We start from the raw sequence: 14,695 nt of genomic DNA, 5'->3' as shown, positions 1-14,695 counted from the left end.
TTAGTGAAATATAAGCCAATAAAAATATTTTATAGGGTGTAAAAAAAGATACGTAATGTGCAGTGTATATAAATTATAAATATGCTTGGAAGTAGAAACCCTTTTAAAGTATCACAAGAACTAATTTGTTTTGCCATGATAATTTGTTTAATCCTTATTAAACATTTTTAATGCAAGCAGAAAGTTTTTTAAAGTATTTTAAAGTTTACTGTTTAGAAATGTGCTTAAACTTTCTTACCAATTCATTCAAATTGCTTATGGGTAGTGGGTAAAAACTTGGTTTGTACATGCCTATATTTTATGAATCAGTTCCCTTTATTCTATATGGGATAGGCTTTATCGCATGGAAATTAAGGTACCTGTGATTTATGCCAAAGTTTTCCCAACATCCAACTTTCAGTTATGAATATTGCTTGCATTGAGATTGCAGAACAGGTATGATAATTGCTAATTTGAAACAAGATAAATGTAATGCATTAAGAACAAAAGCAATCACTGAAAAAAAATTAAGTTTTTATTATTGATTTATATAAAACATAATAACTCTCCAGTAATGAAAATAAATTGGATTATTAAGGATATCTGTTAAACTTTTACTTAAAATTGCCTTTATTAGTGGAACAGAAACTGTAGGATTATCAGTAAGATTGGTGTGTCGTGTGTTATAGAGAGAAAGTAACCCTGTAACTATCTCAATGGAAGTGTCTTGTTTATGTATGTTGGATTAACTCGTCAGTTCTCGCCAAGAAAACCTGTCAAATAACTTCTGCTGCTGTAAGGTCTTCATCTTCAAGGTGTGACCATTCCAGCCACAAATTTTACAAAAGCCTGGCATCTTCAAGCGCTCCAGACCAGGGTGGTTTATCGCCTCCACCATTAAAACGCCAGCGTATCATAATGCAATCACACACAACGGTGTTAAATGGATCCCGATCAGAAAATAATGCACCAGTACGAGAAAAGCCCACCACATCAAAATTAAGTGGAAATGCTGCCAACGGTGATGCTGAGGCCTTAGACGTGCAAAAGAATCGGCCAAATCCAAGTCTTTCCGAAACGGACAAAGAAGTTATACGCCTTGTAGGACAACATCTATGCTCACTCGGATTACAGTAAGGAAATTTTTAAAAAGATAAAATTGTAGGTGCTAGCATGTTGAGTCCTGGTTAATTTTTATTTTAAGTAACTTTGGAGATAATGGTCATAAGTAAAATTGCAATTGATTTTTGTTGTTACCGCATCGTTTTTAACTGTCCCCCTTAGCTATTCCACTGTTAACAGTATAACTTTGTGCCTCGATAAAAAATTGCCACGAAAGTACCATGCATGGTCTGGTTGTTTACTGAAGAGTTACGGATTTGTTTGATTAAGTGAAATTGTTACAGACATTGGTTTCCTAATATTACCACAATGTAACCATAATGGAAATTTTGACTAACTGAAGGTTTGTATTAACTGGGGTGCTCAACTAATCATATTCGTTGAAAAAATATAAATGTAACCATTAACCAACTCAGCCAATGTCACCAAATATCCTAATCAGGAACTTGGCTTTAGGATTGGGTTATCATAACCAGGTTATGACTTATGACACAACTTACAAAAGCCAATCTGTAGATAAAGCTTAAAACTCTTTGTGTGTAATTTTCTCATTAATAGCAGTCAATATTATTATATTTTTATAGTAACCAGATAATTTATATAGGGTTGGATGGGCCTACTCCTAGGTTCCGCAAATTGTGGGTGAAATTGTCCAATGGGAATACTGATAAATTAAGTTGGCAAAACGTTGTGTCATATTTATCCACTATAACACATCACAGTAATATTTGTTAATATGTTAGGTTTAATGTAACTACTAATTACCAGGAAATCTTCTGATGTTTTAATGCAAGAATCAGGCTGCAAACTAGAGCATTCAGCTGCTTCGAAATTTCGTGAGCAGATTATGTGTGGGTACTGGGCAAAGGTGGATACCACGTTAATTGAAATGAAGCCGCTACTGAAACATCAGCGTCATTTACAGGTTGCCTAAACAAAACTTTAATTTTTAAGTTATAGCCTAGTAATTAATGTGCAAAATAATTTGCAAAGAAGGCAGAAAGTGAAAATTAAACAACTGTGATCTAAAAAACTCTTCAGTTCATTATTTATTAAATTATCTCTGTATCTGTTTTTTATGGTAGGCTTTAATACAGTAGTTTACAGTCCTAAACTTATACTATATTCATTTTCTTTTATTTCGCCAATCACCTATATTAACATTTGTACCTAAATGTCAAAAAGTGATTTTGACAAGTTCTGTCAGAACTGTTAGACTGCTTTGTCATACAACATTGGTTCCCTTAACCCCAGTCTAAAACTACTGGTTCAAATGTGCTGTACAGAGCGTGATAACACTGTAAATTACAATAAATGTTATAACATTTTTTCCCTTCAAATGAAATACAACGGTATTGCAACTAGTTTTCTTAAACAGAAAATGCGCTACCACATTATGGAACAAAAATTCCTTGAGTTGCTTGAAGATGGCAAACTTTTGGATGCTCTTTCGTGTCTTAGAAACCAAATAACACCTCTACGTATCTATGTGAACAAAGTTCATCAACTGTCAAGGTATTGAATAATGTGAATATTAATTTGTATACCTATTCAACACAATTAGTTAAGTGAGTTGAATTCATTTTGTCTCTTTGGTCACAAACAAAAGGAAAGTTTACAAAAGGAAAAAAAAAAATTATTTATTAAATGAATGAATGAAATTAATTTCTTTTCTTCGGTCCTGGTCCGAAGAACGAGAGAGTTTACAAAAGTAGGGTTGTAACGGTAAAACAACCGTTGTTAAAACACTTATGGATAAAGCAGAAAAAGAAATCAAATTTTAAATAAAAGGCATGTCTGTTACACTATAAAGTTAAACACAAAACACATTTTATCTCTAGTTATATTTAATATTTTACTGTCAAAATGTTTAATAGTAAATTTTATGGAATAAAATAATAAGATTCTGTGTATGTGCAGCTTGAAGTATGGTACTAAATTAAATGGATTGTTTTATATTGTTTTCCAAAATAGGTCAGTTAATTTAAGAACTGCAATTTCAATTTTGAAGTACTGTTTCTTTAACACTTACTCTGCCATATCAATTATATAAATAATATAGCGGGTGACATTTGTCACAGCATTTTGTTTGTCTGACATTTAAGTGACCCATTTTTTCACGTAAAAAAGTGTTGTATTGTCAACATTTGAAAGTGTTGTATTGTCAACATTTGAAAGGCATGCGGTCCCTGTCTTACCTTCTAAGTGTCTAATCATTGCTACTATCCTGTCTAAATGGTTGAACATTTTACTATTCACATTCACTTCAATATACTATAACTTATTAAATGTATTCATTACAGTTTACTTATGATCACAAACCCAAAAGATTTGCAAAAAGCAGCGAACTGGGAAGGTAAAGGTCACAAATCAAGAGCAAAGTTGTTGGAGAAGCTGCAAGGTAGTGTATTTATATAATGTCACATAAATCTTTCAGTGTTGTGGCACATTGGTTGGCACTCCTGCCTCTCTAACCCAGAGGTTGTGGATTCAAGGCCTGTTTCTGCTACCATTGTGGGTGTATGTGTTCTTGAACAAATTACATAACAGATATTGCTCCAACCCAGTACACGCTGATGGTTTGACTAAATTGTCAGTCATACAGAAAAAACAATAATCAACAAAGTTACATACGTGGAAACTCGTAATCGGGCATCAGGTCCAGGTGTATAAAACAGAACGCCTCTGTTATAACTGCTGTCAATGTCCCGCCACTCCAGGATAAATCAAGTTACAATGTTTTATATATTTATTTATGTCTTGCACATAAAGAAGATATTTAACTAGGAAAAGAAAGGAATTAATCAACAGTTGTTATATATTAGGTTTTTGTAGTTTCTGCTATCGCTTGGTTGAATTTGTTTACTGTTTTATCTCATGTCACAAAAGCTCATGAATTGGTGACTCATGACAAAAGTTATCCGTCTTTGCATTTCTCTTTGCTAAAGTGCTCAGTATTGTACACAGATGTATATGTGCAACCCAGCTGTTAGATTTTATGGCTTATATACAAAAACATTTCACACTTTTAATAATTCTATACACTCACATTCACCAGTCAATAACAGGATAGCTACAAAACAGCTGTGTTGTAATAAATCTGTTTTGCCTGCGTTTAAAAGTAATTGCACAATTTTCTCAAAGTTTATTATGTTTATCAAGCTGTGGCAAAGTGGTTAGCACAGTAAACACACCTGCCTCTAACCCAGAGCTAATGGGTTCAAAGCTTGTCCCTGCTACCATTGTGGCCGTATGTTTCCTTGGGCAAGACACTCAACAACAATTTCTCCAACACACTGGTCACTAGTAGGTTGTCCAATTTATCAGCTATACAGAAAAAATAAAAATACAAAAATATAATAATAGAACACTCCTGTTATAACGACCATTGTTTTCCGGCCTGTTACATTTATTTTCATTCATTTATTCATATATTCAGGTTATCTTCCCATATCAGTGATGATGCCACCAAACCGACTTAAAACCCTCCTCACCCAAGCACTTGTCTACCAGCAAAGCAAATGTGTTTTCCACAATTCCTCCCAACAACCCGAGTACACATCCTATTCACTGCTTGTAGATCATTCTTGTCTACATTGTCGCACGTAAGTAAAAACACATATGAAATATGATACACAATTTTTCAGAATCAATTTTTTACACTAATTTACTAATTTCCATTTTTTTTTTTAATTTTTACGTTAATTCTACAACCTGACTGATTCATAACAGGTAAATATTAATTAATTTTATTTGTTATTTTTTTATGGTTTATATCTTGTGTTTTGTGTATTAATTTTTTTTGACACCATGGCTCAATGGTTATGCACTTATAACTAATATTAGCACTTGGTTCGACACTTTATGCTGCTACTATTGTTGGTGCATTTGTCCTTGGGCAACGCACTTAAGGCTCATAACTCCAACCCAGTGGTCACTGATGATTTGTCTAACTTGCCAGCCATACAGAAAGAGTGCAAAAACAAAAAACCTACTCTCAAAGTTATATACCTGGTGACTTACCGGTAACTCATAAGAGGCACGAACTATATGAAACAGAATACCTGTGTTACAACGACTCTCATTGCTGTGCCACATTTGACAACTGAGTGTTATTCAAATATTAATACATACAATCAAGTTTGGTAATTTTTCTAAAATGAGAAAATACTTGAAATTAAGATCTGTAAAAAATAGTATATTCTACAATCATTTAGTTAAAACGCTTCTGGCTTTAAATTGAGAATCAATTATGTTTTTCAATTTCTTTTGTAAAATGTTCAATTATTTGCAAAAATATGACTTATATAATTGTTTTACAGTCGTAATTTTCCATCCATAACAACACAAGTTTTAAGCGATCACTGTGATGAGGTTTGGTTCTGTTGTTTCTCCCACGATGGGTCAATGCTTGCAACAGGGTCAAAGGATTCCTGTGTTATAATATGGGACGTCAATCCGGTTGGTACCATTTTACGCATTGAGCTTAGTGGAAAAGGTTTACTAATACTACATTGTTTATTCTATGTGGGTAAGGTCCAGCAGCGTGGCATGCCTTGGGTACCAGGATTTAGGCCAGGATTGGCCCATTACCCCAATATAAAGCACTTTGTATACTAATACTACAATGTTTAGGTCCTGTGTTGAATGAAATAAAGAAATAAAGGCAAATAACTGATTAAAATGTTTTAAAATCAGTTCAAAACTGGAAACTTTAGGCCCTAATCTATAAACCCCTGTTTTTAAAATTTTTTGTTGGGGGAACTATTTAAATAAAATCGCAGTTGCGCTACTGGTTTAGGCCACTTTAGTCATGACTCGTTGCACCAAAGTATTTTAATCAAGGCATGAAAGGGCTCATATTTTTTTATAAAAGGAGGGAGTTTTATTAAAAAATTTTGCGACCTATGGATGCATTTGAACCCCCCGCTTTTTTTGTTGTAAAATTATATGTGTGTAATTTTTTTCAGTTTTAAGTTATGTTAATTGTGCAATTCCATCTCTAGGTGACTCGCCAACTTGTCCATGCCCGCTCATTATCCGGCCACACATATGGTGTTGGCTATTTGGTGTGGAGTCCAGATGACACCCATATAATTGCATGCGGGACTGAAGAATCCTCAGAATTATGGATTTGGAATGCAAAGGTTGGTTTTGCTTTCATAATCTTTTACAAATGAAATTAGGATTTTACAATTAATTTGAGCATGAAACTTGAGTGCGAAAAGAGTTTTCCTTGTTTTTAGCCTAGTGTACCTAGCAGCGCATTTGATATATAAAGGCAGTGGTTTACATTCTTTTTCCTTTGTGTACCTATTTTAATTTCAGAACAAAATTTTCGTACTACTATCAAAAAAGCTTCATAAATTTTCTGTTAATTTGTTTGATTTTATTAAACCCTAATAAATTTCTCCCCATTGTATAGATTTATATCCATACTGTATATGTGGTTAAAGTGTTTGAAAGTTGACAGTAAAACAACAGTTGTTAAAACACGCTTATTGATAAAACGAAAAAAAAATACCGTTTTGAATAAAAGGCGTGACCGTTACACCCTGCAGACAATATTTATATACTGTTCCTGTTTGACAGAAATAGTCTCTTTATAACTTTATTGTAATTATTGTTTACTGAAAGTGAAAACCAGCAATACGTAATGCAAGTGAATCATAATAGTGTTGTGACTACTATTTACATACAATATCATAATGCATAAGTAGCAAAACCAATGTTTTATTAGGCAAGTTAACACATAATTTAATTTCTCTTTCTGTAGTGCTAACTCACCCTTTTCCTTAAAATAAATGTAAAGGTGAATGGCAAGTAAAAATTTATTTTTAATAACACTTTTTTATTTTTTGCCTTATCTGATGGTAATTAGTATTCCTATAATTATTTTTTCTTGTATGACAATTATATTGTTTTTAAAAATGATTATTTTTTTCTGAGGTTAACCCAAAAACTATTTTTTAACAACTAATTATTACAACAAACTATGGACTCTCAAAATCATAGGTGCAAAACGTTGAGTGGCGGGTAGGCAGTCGTACCATGAAATGTTTCACACTACATTAATCTGTAAACATTGGCATCATATTTGTTTTAAAGAATGCACGTCTAACTTTGCCTTCTTTAAGCATTCTTAAAAATTTGTCGCTTATGTTCGGAACTTTGCTTAGCGTGGGCACGATGCACAAAAATTCTAATAATTAAAACTAATTTTTACCATTATGTACAGACTGGTGAACTGCGCACTAAAATGAACAATTCTGCCGAAGACAGCCTCAGTTGTTGCTGTTGGACTCCTGATGGTAAAAAATATGTCACTGGTGGAACCAAAGGACAATTTTATCAATGTGTACGTCATGTTTCATTCCTAAATATTTTGTGTATTTAAAAAAAAAAAAATTATTAAAAAAAAACTCGGTGAACATAAATGTAACTTGATTTATCTTCACTTGGCTGGAAAACGTCTGTCGTTGGAACACAGGTGTTCTGTTTTATACGCCTTATTCAAGCTTACGACTTACCACATATTTTACTTTGAGGTTTTTTTTTTCTGTATGGCTGACAATTTAGGCAACTCATTAGTGACCACTGGGTTGGAGCAATTTTGGTTAGCCAGCCTCTACCTGAAAGCTATAGGCTAGAGGCAAGCGCGCTAACTAGTTTGTCACAGCACCAAACAGAGCAGTTTATCTCCAATACCTCTGCTATGGTATCTGACCAAACAAAAATAATATAATATTTCAATTGCAGGACCTTGATGGTAATATCCTTGATTCATGGGAAGGGGTGCGTGTACAAAGCCTTGCTTGTCTGCCTGATAACAAAACAGTTTTATCTGCTGATACACAACAAAGAATACGAGCCTACAACTTTGAAGACATGTCTGACTATAATGTGTAAGTGAAATTTGCATATTAATGTGCTGAAAAAGTATTTTTTGTTTTTTATGGTAAAAACTGTATTTTTTGCTTTAAAAAAAAACAGTTTTGAAAAAAATGTATATGGCCACTTACCAATGAACATTGTCTGTAGTGTAGTAGCCTATTATGTAGAGTTTGGGACACTCTGTCTCGCTATAAACCTGCTAGTACTTTGTGGCATATTGTATTATGGTATCTTGTAGACCTCATCAAAATTCAATTTTAACATTTGTAATACACTGATTGGTGTAGCTAAACTCAGTTGGCAAGTATTGCCTTGAAGGTGATACTAACGAAAAATTAAAAAATGTTTCAGTTTTTGTTCCCAATGCTAGTGCTTATTGAGTATTAATGCAAATAGATTGAAAAAGTACCTGAATAGTCTAGAATAGATAAATCTTCTTAACAGCTATTATATATATATCAAGTAACAGCTGCACTTATTCTAACTTATCATAATAATAATATCAATTTTCAACATTCTATCTTCAGGATCAAAGAAGATCACCCCGTGATGTCGTTCTCATTATCCTCTGATGGTCACCTTGTATTACTTAATGTTGCTACACAGGTATCTTATATTTAACCCTATTTTTAAGTCTGGGGCCATAACAAACTGGTTAGCTCACGCCTGCCTCTAAGAGCAGAGCTCCTGGGTTCAAGGCTCAATGCTGCTACCATTCTGGGCATGTATCTTTGTGCTAGACACTGAACGGCGCTCGCCAGTTGTTCTTCTGGGTTGTCTGAACTATCGCCAAACATTTCAAAAAATAAATATTCACAAAGTTAAATACGTGGTAACTCATAAGTGGGCACAAGGAGTACCAAACAGGACACCTGTTATAACAGCTGTCTATTTTCCGCTACACCAAAATATATAAGTAACATTCATTTCATACACAAGTATGAACTTAGCTCTTATTATTGCCAGGGTGTCCACCTATGGGATATTGATGACCAAATACTGGTTCGAAAATACCAAGGTGTTGTCCAAGGTTTCTACACAATATTTTCCTCATTTGGTGGAGCAGCTGACGAATATATTGCAAGTGGCAGTGAAGGTTCATTTAATTTTGTTTTATATTATTGTTCTATATATGCGTTTGTAATATTTCGTGTGTCTGGGTGTTGAGGTAATGTTCAAACTCTGCTCTATATATTAAGTCTTAATGGCATGCCTCACTGTACAGTCTCTTTCTCTCCAAGATTGATATAGAATGGTACACATTCCATGTGGCACCTGACAGATAAGACTTAATACACTGACTTAGTTTGTTAACAAAAACTGAAACTGCATAAATGATTGAGTCTAAATGTAATAGTTAAAGAGAATGAAATAGACATTTTAACTGTAATATGTATTGACTAGATACAATATAGGTATTTTTACATTCTATGGAGGTTAGGTATTACAGGGCCGCAGGAATAAAATTTAGGTCCTATTTATATTTAACACTTACCAGTATTCCTTTTTTACAGACAATAAAGTGTACATTTGGCATCGATCAAAAGAATTGCCAATAGAAACACTATGTGGCCACAGTAAGACCGTCAACTGTGTCAGTTGGAACAAAGCAATACCCAGCATGTTAGCAAGTGTGTCTGATGATGGAACAATTCGAATATGGGGTCCTCAAGAAAGCCAAGACGAAGGTACACTACTATAGTGGTTGCTAAATCCAATCGTATGGGACAATTTTTTTAAATAGAGTACCACTAATTTAAAAAATATATAAACTGTTTTCTAATACTTAGTTAATCATCATCTTACTATCAGATAGTATGTGTATTCTTATTTATATATTTGAAACATGGTGACTTGACTTTTTCATGTTCATGAGTGCATACCCACATTAATTGCCTAAAGATATAGGTGGACTATTGTTCTGTTTTCTTCTCCCATTTGGCAGTTAACAAAGAATATTTACAGAACTGTATAACCATTTCATCTCGAATCTAAAATATAGTTGTTATTAGTTCAAAACACGATTATGTAATATGGGGTGCAAACGGTAATATTCTCCATTACTATAGTATATTTTCAAAAGGAAAAAGTTTTTGTGTGTCATTAGTAACATTTTACACAGATTCAGAAAATGAAGAAAACTTGAACTGTGATGAAGTTTGACGCTTGCATACGTTGATATAGAAAATTAAGATCCAGAGGGTTGGCAGAATGTTTAACATTACCATCATCATAAGGCTGAACGATAGCGGCCATGCCTTTTGTTTTTGGTCCTTTTTAGTCAGAAGTTGCCTTTTAAATTTGGGTGGTCCGGTAAAACAGTTTACCAGCTTTTTGCAAAGTCATGGTTATCGCTATGTGGTAGCGAAATTGCATCTTTCTAGCTGTGTTAACTTCCTCAATTTAAAACAGCCGTGAAATGTTTTTAATATATATGCCTCAGTTTTTCAAGGCATCGTTTTAATAGCATGAAGTAGTTACCGATTTCATTTATTAACATGCCGTATGTTTGCTGCATGGTTGGTCAAAATCAAAAACAAATACCTTGGGGTATTTATTGCGAACTTGGGAGTATTTTTTGCAAACAATAGTTGGTGTTTTAATCTGATAAAATGCCTAAAGGTTGTATTACTATTACTAATATAATTCTATTATAAAATGTTTTTTTTTGCAATGCATAGACTACCTTGACAGCCACTAATTTTCTGAGTGGTCTTACTATATAAACAATCGAAATCCATTCAGATTTCACTAAACATGTGTATATCGGCAGTTTGTTTTAAATAAAGTACGGCATGCAAGTGTGTAACATTCAAGCAAAAAAATATAGAAGTACAAGCAGTTATTAAAAAAACAGCTATCAGAAAGCACTATTTTAGGTACAATTATCAGTTCATATCAACAAAAGAAAATGTTTTCACATCAGAAACCACTTATTGGTACAACTTTAAAGGGAGTTATCTACACTACGGACTAATCCTAGCCTACAAAAACTACGGCCACTATATTTTCATGGTAGTTTATTATCTACACTACGGACTAATCCTAGCCTACAAAAACTACGGCCACTATATTTTCATGGTAGTTTATTCTGCATATGCACAACCCCAGTAAAATACCACCATCTTTGATTAAGACACTATTTGTTCTATAGGCAAACTCATTATTGCATTGCTATAAAATATAATTATGCTCCATTGAAACATCAGAAGTAAAACAACTCCAAAAACAATGTAGGAGAGTCTGGTCAGGAAGAAGATCCACAAAAACAATGTAGGAGAGTCTGGTCAGGAAGAAGATCCACCAGAAACGAGCACGTAAACAAAACTGAAATATAAAACAACAAAGTTATAAACTACTGGCCGCACATTTCTGACCAAAACCACCAAAAACGCAAAACATTAGAGTCAAATTTAAAGCTTGTACAACTTTCTATCTAAACCAAAGGTCCTCCAGCTTATTTTGCTAAAACACCTCACCCATATAGAATAGAACATTAAGAACTAAATATCTCACCTGTACAAGTAGATAAAAAAGAACACCACATAATATCCAAGTTTAACCATAGTTTCCTTCATGTGACCTTTCAGTAAACCACGATTATGTATTTCGGTTGGATCGAAAACACCAATGTTACCGGCAGAAACCTTTAAGTACCTATGTAAAATGTTTCAATTATCACCTGATCTAATATTGTTATCACAAAGCGTGAAAAGGGATTTCATAGCAATCTTTAAAACTGCAAGTATATTATTATTCAGATTTCAGCTGTATAGTAGTTTGGGGAAAGACGGAACACCCTTAGCACATAATATCCAAATATCCTGACCATGTTTTAAATTTTAAACAATTAACAACGGTCTAAGGGGTTATTATACTGTAGTTCATTTTTGCTTGACTTAAACATTACCAGTTGTATAGAAGTTGAAATAGTCAGTAACACATCATTTTTACAAAATTGATCTTTAGCCAAAATAAACTTTCTGTTTATAACAATGATAAAATATCGATTTTTGGTAAAAACTTAGCGCGTCATAAAATGAATTTTGTAAAATTATATTGTGCTGGGTATGAAAAGAAGCAAAATACAGAAATAATTTTTTTAAAAAACCTAAAATAAAAGCAAACTTACCGATTTACTAAATATATTGGAAAAGGTAGGTTTACTATGAACAAGATCCAGTGCCCTGCAAATATGGTGACTAAAGGACAAAAACAAGCAGCAATGACTTCTGGCAGAACCCAACGATTTAACTTGGCACAACAAGTGGAGGAATTCAAAAAATCACATTCCAAATCAGATAATGTTATGATCTGTTAGTGAAAGTTAAGGAATAAAGAAAATTTGTTGTCAGAAAAGAATTGTAAGCAAATTATATATATATAGCTTAATTTTAACTTGTATAAATAGAAAAATGATTTAATGTTTTGTTAATTGTAAGTAGGAACGAAGTGTATCAAACAGAACACCTTTATTTTAACGAATGTTGTTCACCCAGCACGAGATAATAAAGTTACAGCCATAGTGTCATAATAACAATGTCTAGGAATCAAAAACCTAAACCCTTTGTTTTGTACGGACTTTAATGATAAATTAAAGTTTTACAAAAGCCTTGTAATAACTAATAACTAGAAAGTTAAGTATATACACAAACAAAAGGATACAAAATATACTGATAAAAACAACAGAATTGCTGAGTCGATCAGAGCTATGCATAGCAGTAATGCTTCACTCATGGTTATGTTTCAAGATGCTGATCTGTTTATGCTGAAACCAACTTCACTTCAAGTTAACCTGTAAAACATAAAAGGTTAAAAACGTGGGCAGTAGTGAAAAATCCCGCAGCCTGTTACAGATTAGGCTGGTGTGAATTGTTGAATGTTGTTACTGTGTACTGGTAGAGGTAGTAGACGATTTTATGTAAGAATTATATAATAGGGATTTAGTGGTTAGCTGATAACGTAGTTGGAGGACTCTTATCTAGCACCAAAACTGTCACACGGCAAAAGGCGATGGCATTACATACTTTTTTTTTGTGTACATTACCTTTCAGCAGGATTTTAAAGCATTTGTTTTACAGGACGGTACTGGTACATATTGTTAAACACAAGAATTAAAATGTCGACCTAATTTCACCACATAAACATTAAAACGTCTGATAAGCATGAAAAAGAGTATTTAGAACAATGTATATTTGTTTATAAAACTGGCTGTACATATAACCCTCTACATATTTGCACACGTAGGTTCCCACTTTTACACAATCGGGCACGTAAAGTATCTAAAGTGCTTCGGCATAAACAATGATTTGTGTTTTAGGTTTAACAAGAGAGCCTGTTTTTATGGTGGCACTTTATGCAAATTCCGTCAGGACAATTTAAAGTTTAAACAAAGACGACAGGGTCGGAGCAATTGTCGTTAAATTTCTTTCTTAAGGACGGCCCCCACTATGGTAGCAGTGTCAAGCCTTGTCCACAAAACGTGTGGGCTAGAAAGGCTACTCGCCAACCACTTTGCCCCGACGCGGTCAACGTGTTCAAGCACGGCCTACTAGAGATATCTTCGGTAGGCCGTGGTTCAAGCTATTAGGCAAACAACCGCGTAATATATCTTGATAAGAATTTGTTGTATATCTGGCACAGCCACTACGGAACAATTTAAATAAACGTTCGTTAGTACAGGACTCTCTTGTTAATTTGATAGACAGAATTTTATACTTCGGTGTTTCCCCTCCAAACCTCGCATGCGCGATGCGCGATATGTTTTCTGATGTAACGAAATAGCTCGTATAGTCGTATTTTCAGATAAAACAGCGTTTAGCATAATATGCATGTCTGACATTACAAATAACACATAAAAATTGCGTTCAAAATCAAACAAGACAGTGGTAACTTTATTATAATCCCTGATTTTTGGCCTTTTTTAGTTTGTTGTTGTACTTGCTGCAATTTAAATAACTTCATCATCATGCCCAAAGTAAAAGCCGAAAAGAAGTTTCGAACTCATAAAGAAGCGACAAAGCAAGGTAAATTTAAACTTTATAACAATACGTGTTAGATGAAGCATAGCATAATTTTTTTTATAAATATACTTAATACTCATATAGTACTCCTATGTGAATGTGTAGCGGTTGAGGGTGCTCCGAGCACAAATATTTAATATATATAATTATCTAAATTTAACTTAATGCATAAAGATTGAATTTTGCGTTGTGTAACTTTAACAGCTGGCCAGCTGGCATAATGTGTATGCGCCTGGATTGTTTCCTGTAACCCATGTATAACAATGCTTCTTTATATACAATGCTGGAAAACTTTGCCCTGTGACAGTGCTGAGAGACTTTGCCTTGCTGTATAATGTGTATAATGTTTTCTCGTGTATAACGCTTCTTCTCGCCTTGGGAGTTCTCGCCTTTGAGTTATCTCCTTTATAAGCCCTGCCCTGTACTGTACAACTAGGCAGTGTGAGCCTGGACCTGTACTGTACAACTAGGCAGTGTGAGCCTGGACCAGCCAGTTGGAGGCCGGAGAGTATCGTGACGTCGTTGTTGTTTTGTCGTGGTAACCCGAACTGTTTTGTTGAATAAACTGAGTTTTGAACCTGGACATGTTATGGAGTCGGACTGTGGGCTAACGTCTTATCACTTGACGCCCACAAATGAATGTAACTTACTTTATCCTCGCGTGGCCGGAAAACGAC

At 33.9% G+C, this 14,695-nt stretch overlaps 3 protein-coding genes and 1 long non-coding RNA gene across 4 annotated transcripts in view; 2 read left to right on the top strand and 2 right to left on the bottom strand.

Moving 5' to 3' along the window:
* Nucleotides 1–595: 595 nt before the first annotated feature.
* On the top strand, nt 596–10,796 carry LOC100182411 (WD repeat-containing protein 26). The gene is made up of 13 exons (XM_002131490.5): nt 596–1,112; nt 1,870–2,026; nt 2,480–2,616; nt 3,405–3,502; nt 4,541–4,706; nt 5,424–5,562; nt 6,108–6,248; nt 7,340–7,459; nt 7,861–8,006; nt 8,523–8,601; nt 8,962–9,091; nt 9,510–9,683; nt 10,118–10,796. Exons 1-13 carry the CDS (start codon nt 898–900, stop codon nt 10,156–10,158), a joined length of 1,743 nt encoding a protein of 580 aa, XP_002131526.2. The 5' UTR covers nt 596–897; the 3' UTR covers nt 10,159–10,796.
* Nucleotides 10,797–11,066: 270 nt separating this feature from the next.
* On the bottom strand, nt 11,067–13,223 carry LOC100184829 (protein cornichon homolog 4). Its single transcript, XM_009861822.3, has 5 exons — nt 13,043–13,223; nt 12,661–12,790; nt 12,128–12,309; nt 11,512–11,652; nt 11,067–11,322 (listed from the first exon to the last, which is right to left on the bottom strand). The coding sequence occupies exons 2-5, from the start codon at nt 12,730–12,732 to the stop codon at nt 11,283–11,285; spliced, it is 435 nt and encodes a 144-aa protein (XP_009860124.1). The 5' UTR covers nt 12,733–12,790; nt 13,043–13,223; the 3' UTR covers nt 11,067–11,282.
* Nucleotides 13,224–13,846: 623 nt separating this feature from the next.
* LOC104266212 (probable dimethyladenosine transferase) overlaps nt 13,847–14,695 on the top strand; it is a 9,303-nt gene continuing 8,454 nt past the window's right edge. Inside the window, exon 1 of the mRNA XM_009861878.3 lies at nt 13,847–14,021. Coding sequence (XP_009860180.2) covers nt 13,964–14,021 — 58 coding nt within the window. The 5' untranslated portion in view covers nt 13,847–13,963. The remainder of the gene's footprint in view (nt 14,022–14,695) is intronic.
* LOC113474696 lies at nt 14,127–14,661 on the bottom strand. The gene is made up of 2 exons (XR_003396386.1): nt 14,506–14,661; nt 14,127–14,471 (listed from the first exon to the last, which is right to left on the bottom strand). It is a non-coding gene; the product is annotated as an uncharacterized LOC113474696 (long non-coding RNA).

Source organism: Ciona intestinalis, chromosome 11 (genome assembly GCF_000224145.3).
Source record: "Ciona intestinalis chromosome 11, KH, whole genome shotgun sequence".
NCBI lineage: Eukaryota > Metazoa > Chordata > Ascidiacea > Phlebobranchia > Cionidae > Ciona > Ciona intestinalis.
This window is presented reverse-complemented; position numbering and strand designations above follow the sequence as displayed.

What these genes read in the sequence shown, in the direction of transcription:
- LOC100184829 (XM_009861822.3), bottom strand. Translation starts at nt 12,732, where the DNA reads ATGAGTGAAGCATTACTGCTATGCATAGCTCTGATCGACTCAGCAATT. An exon ending in TGTTTTTATCAGTATATTTT is followed by an intron (nt 12,310 to 12,660) that starts GTATCCTTTTGT and finishes TTTCACTAACAG; the next exon opens with ATCATAACATTATCTGATTT. An exon ending in CCAATATATTTAGTAAATCG is followed by an intron (nt 11,653 to 12,127) that starts GTAAGTTTGCTT and finishes CATTTTACATAG; the next exon opens with GTACTTAAAGGTTTCTGCCG.
- LOC100182411 (XM_002131490.5), top strand. Translation starts at nt 898, where the DNA reads ATGCAATCACACACAACGGTGTTAAATGGATCCCGATCAGAAAATAAT. An exon ending in TAATATGGGACGTCAATCCG is followed by an intron (nt 5,563 to 6,107) that starts GTTGGTACCATT and finishes TTCCATCTCTAG; the next exon opens with GTGACTCGCCAACTTGTCCA. An exon ending in GACATGTCTGACTATAATGT is followed by an intron (nt 8,007 to 8,522) that starts GTAAGTGAAATT and finishes TTCTATCTTCAG; the next exon opens with GATCAAAGAAGATCACCCCG.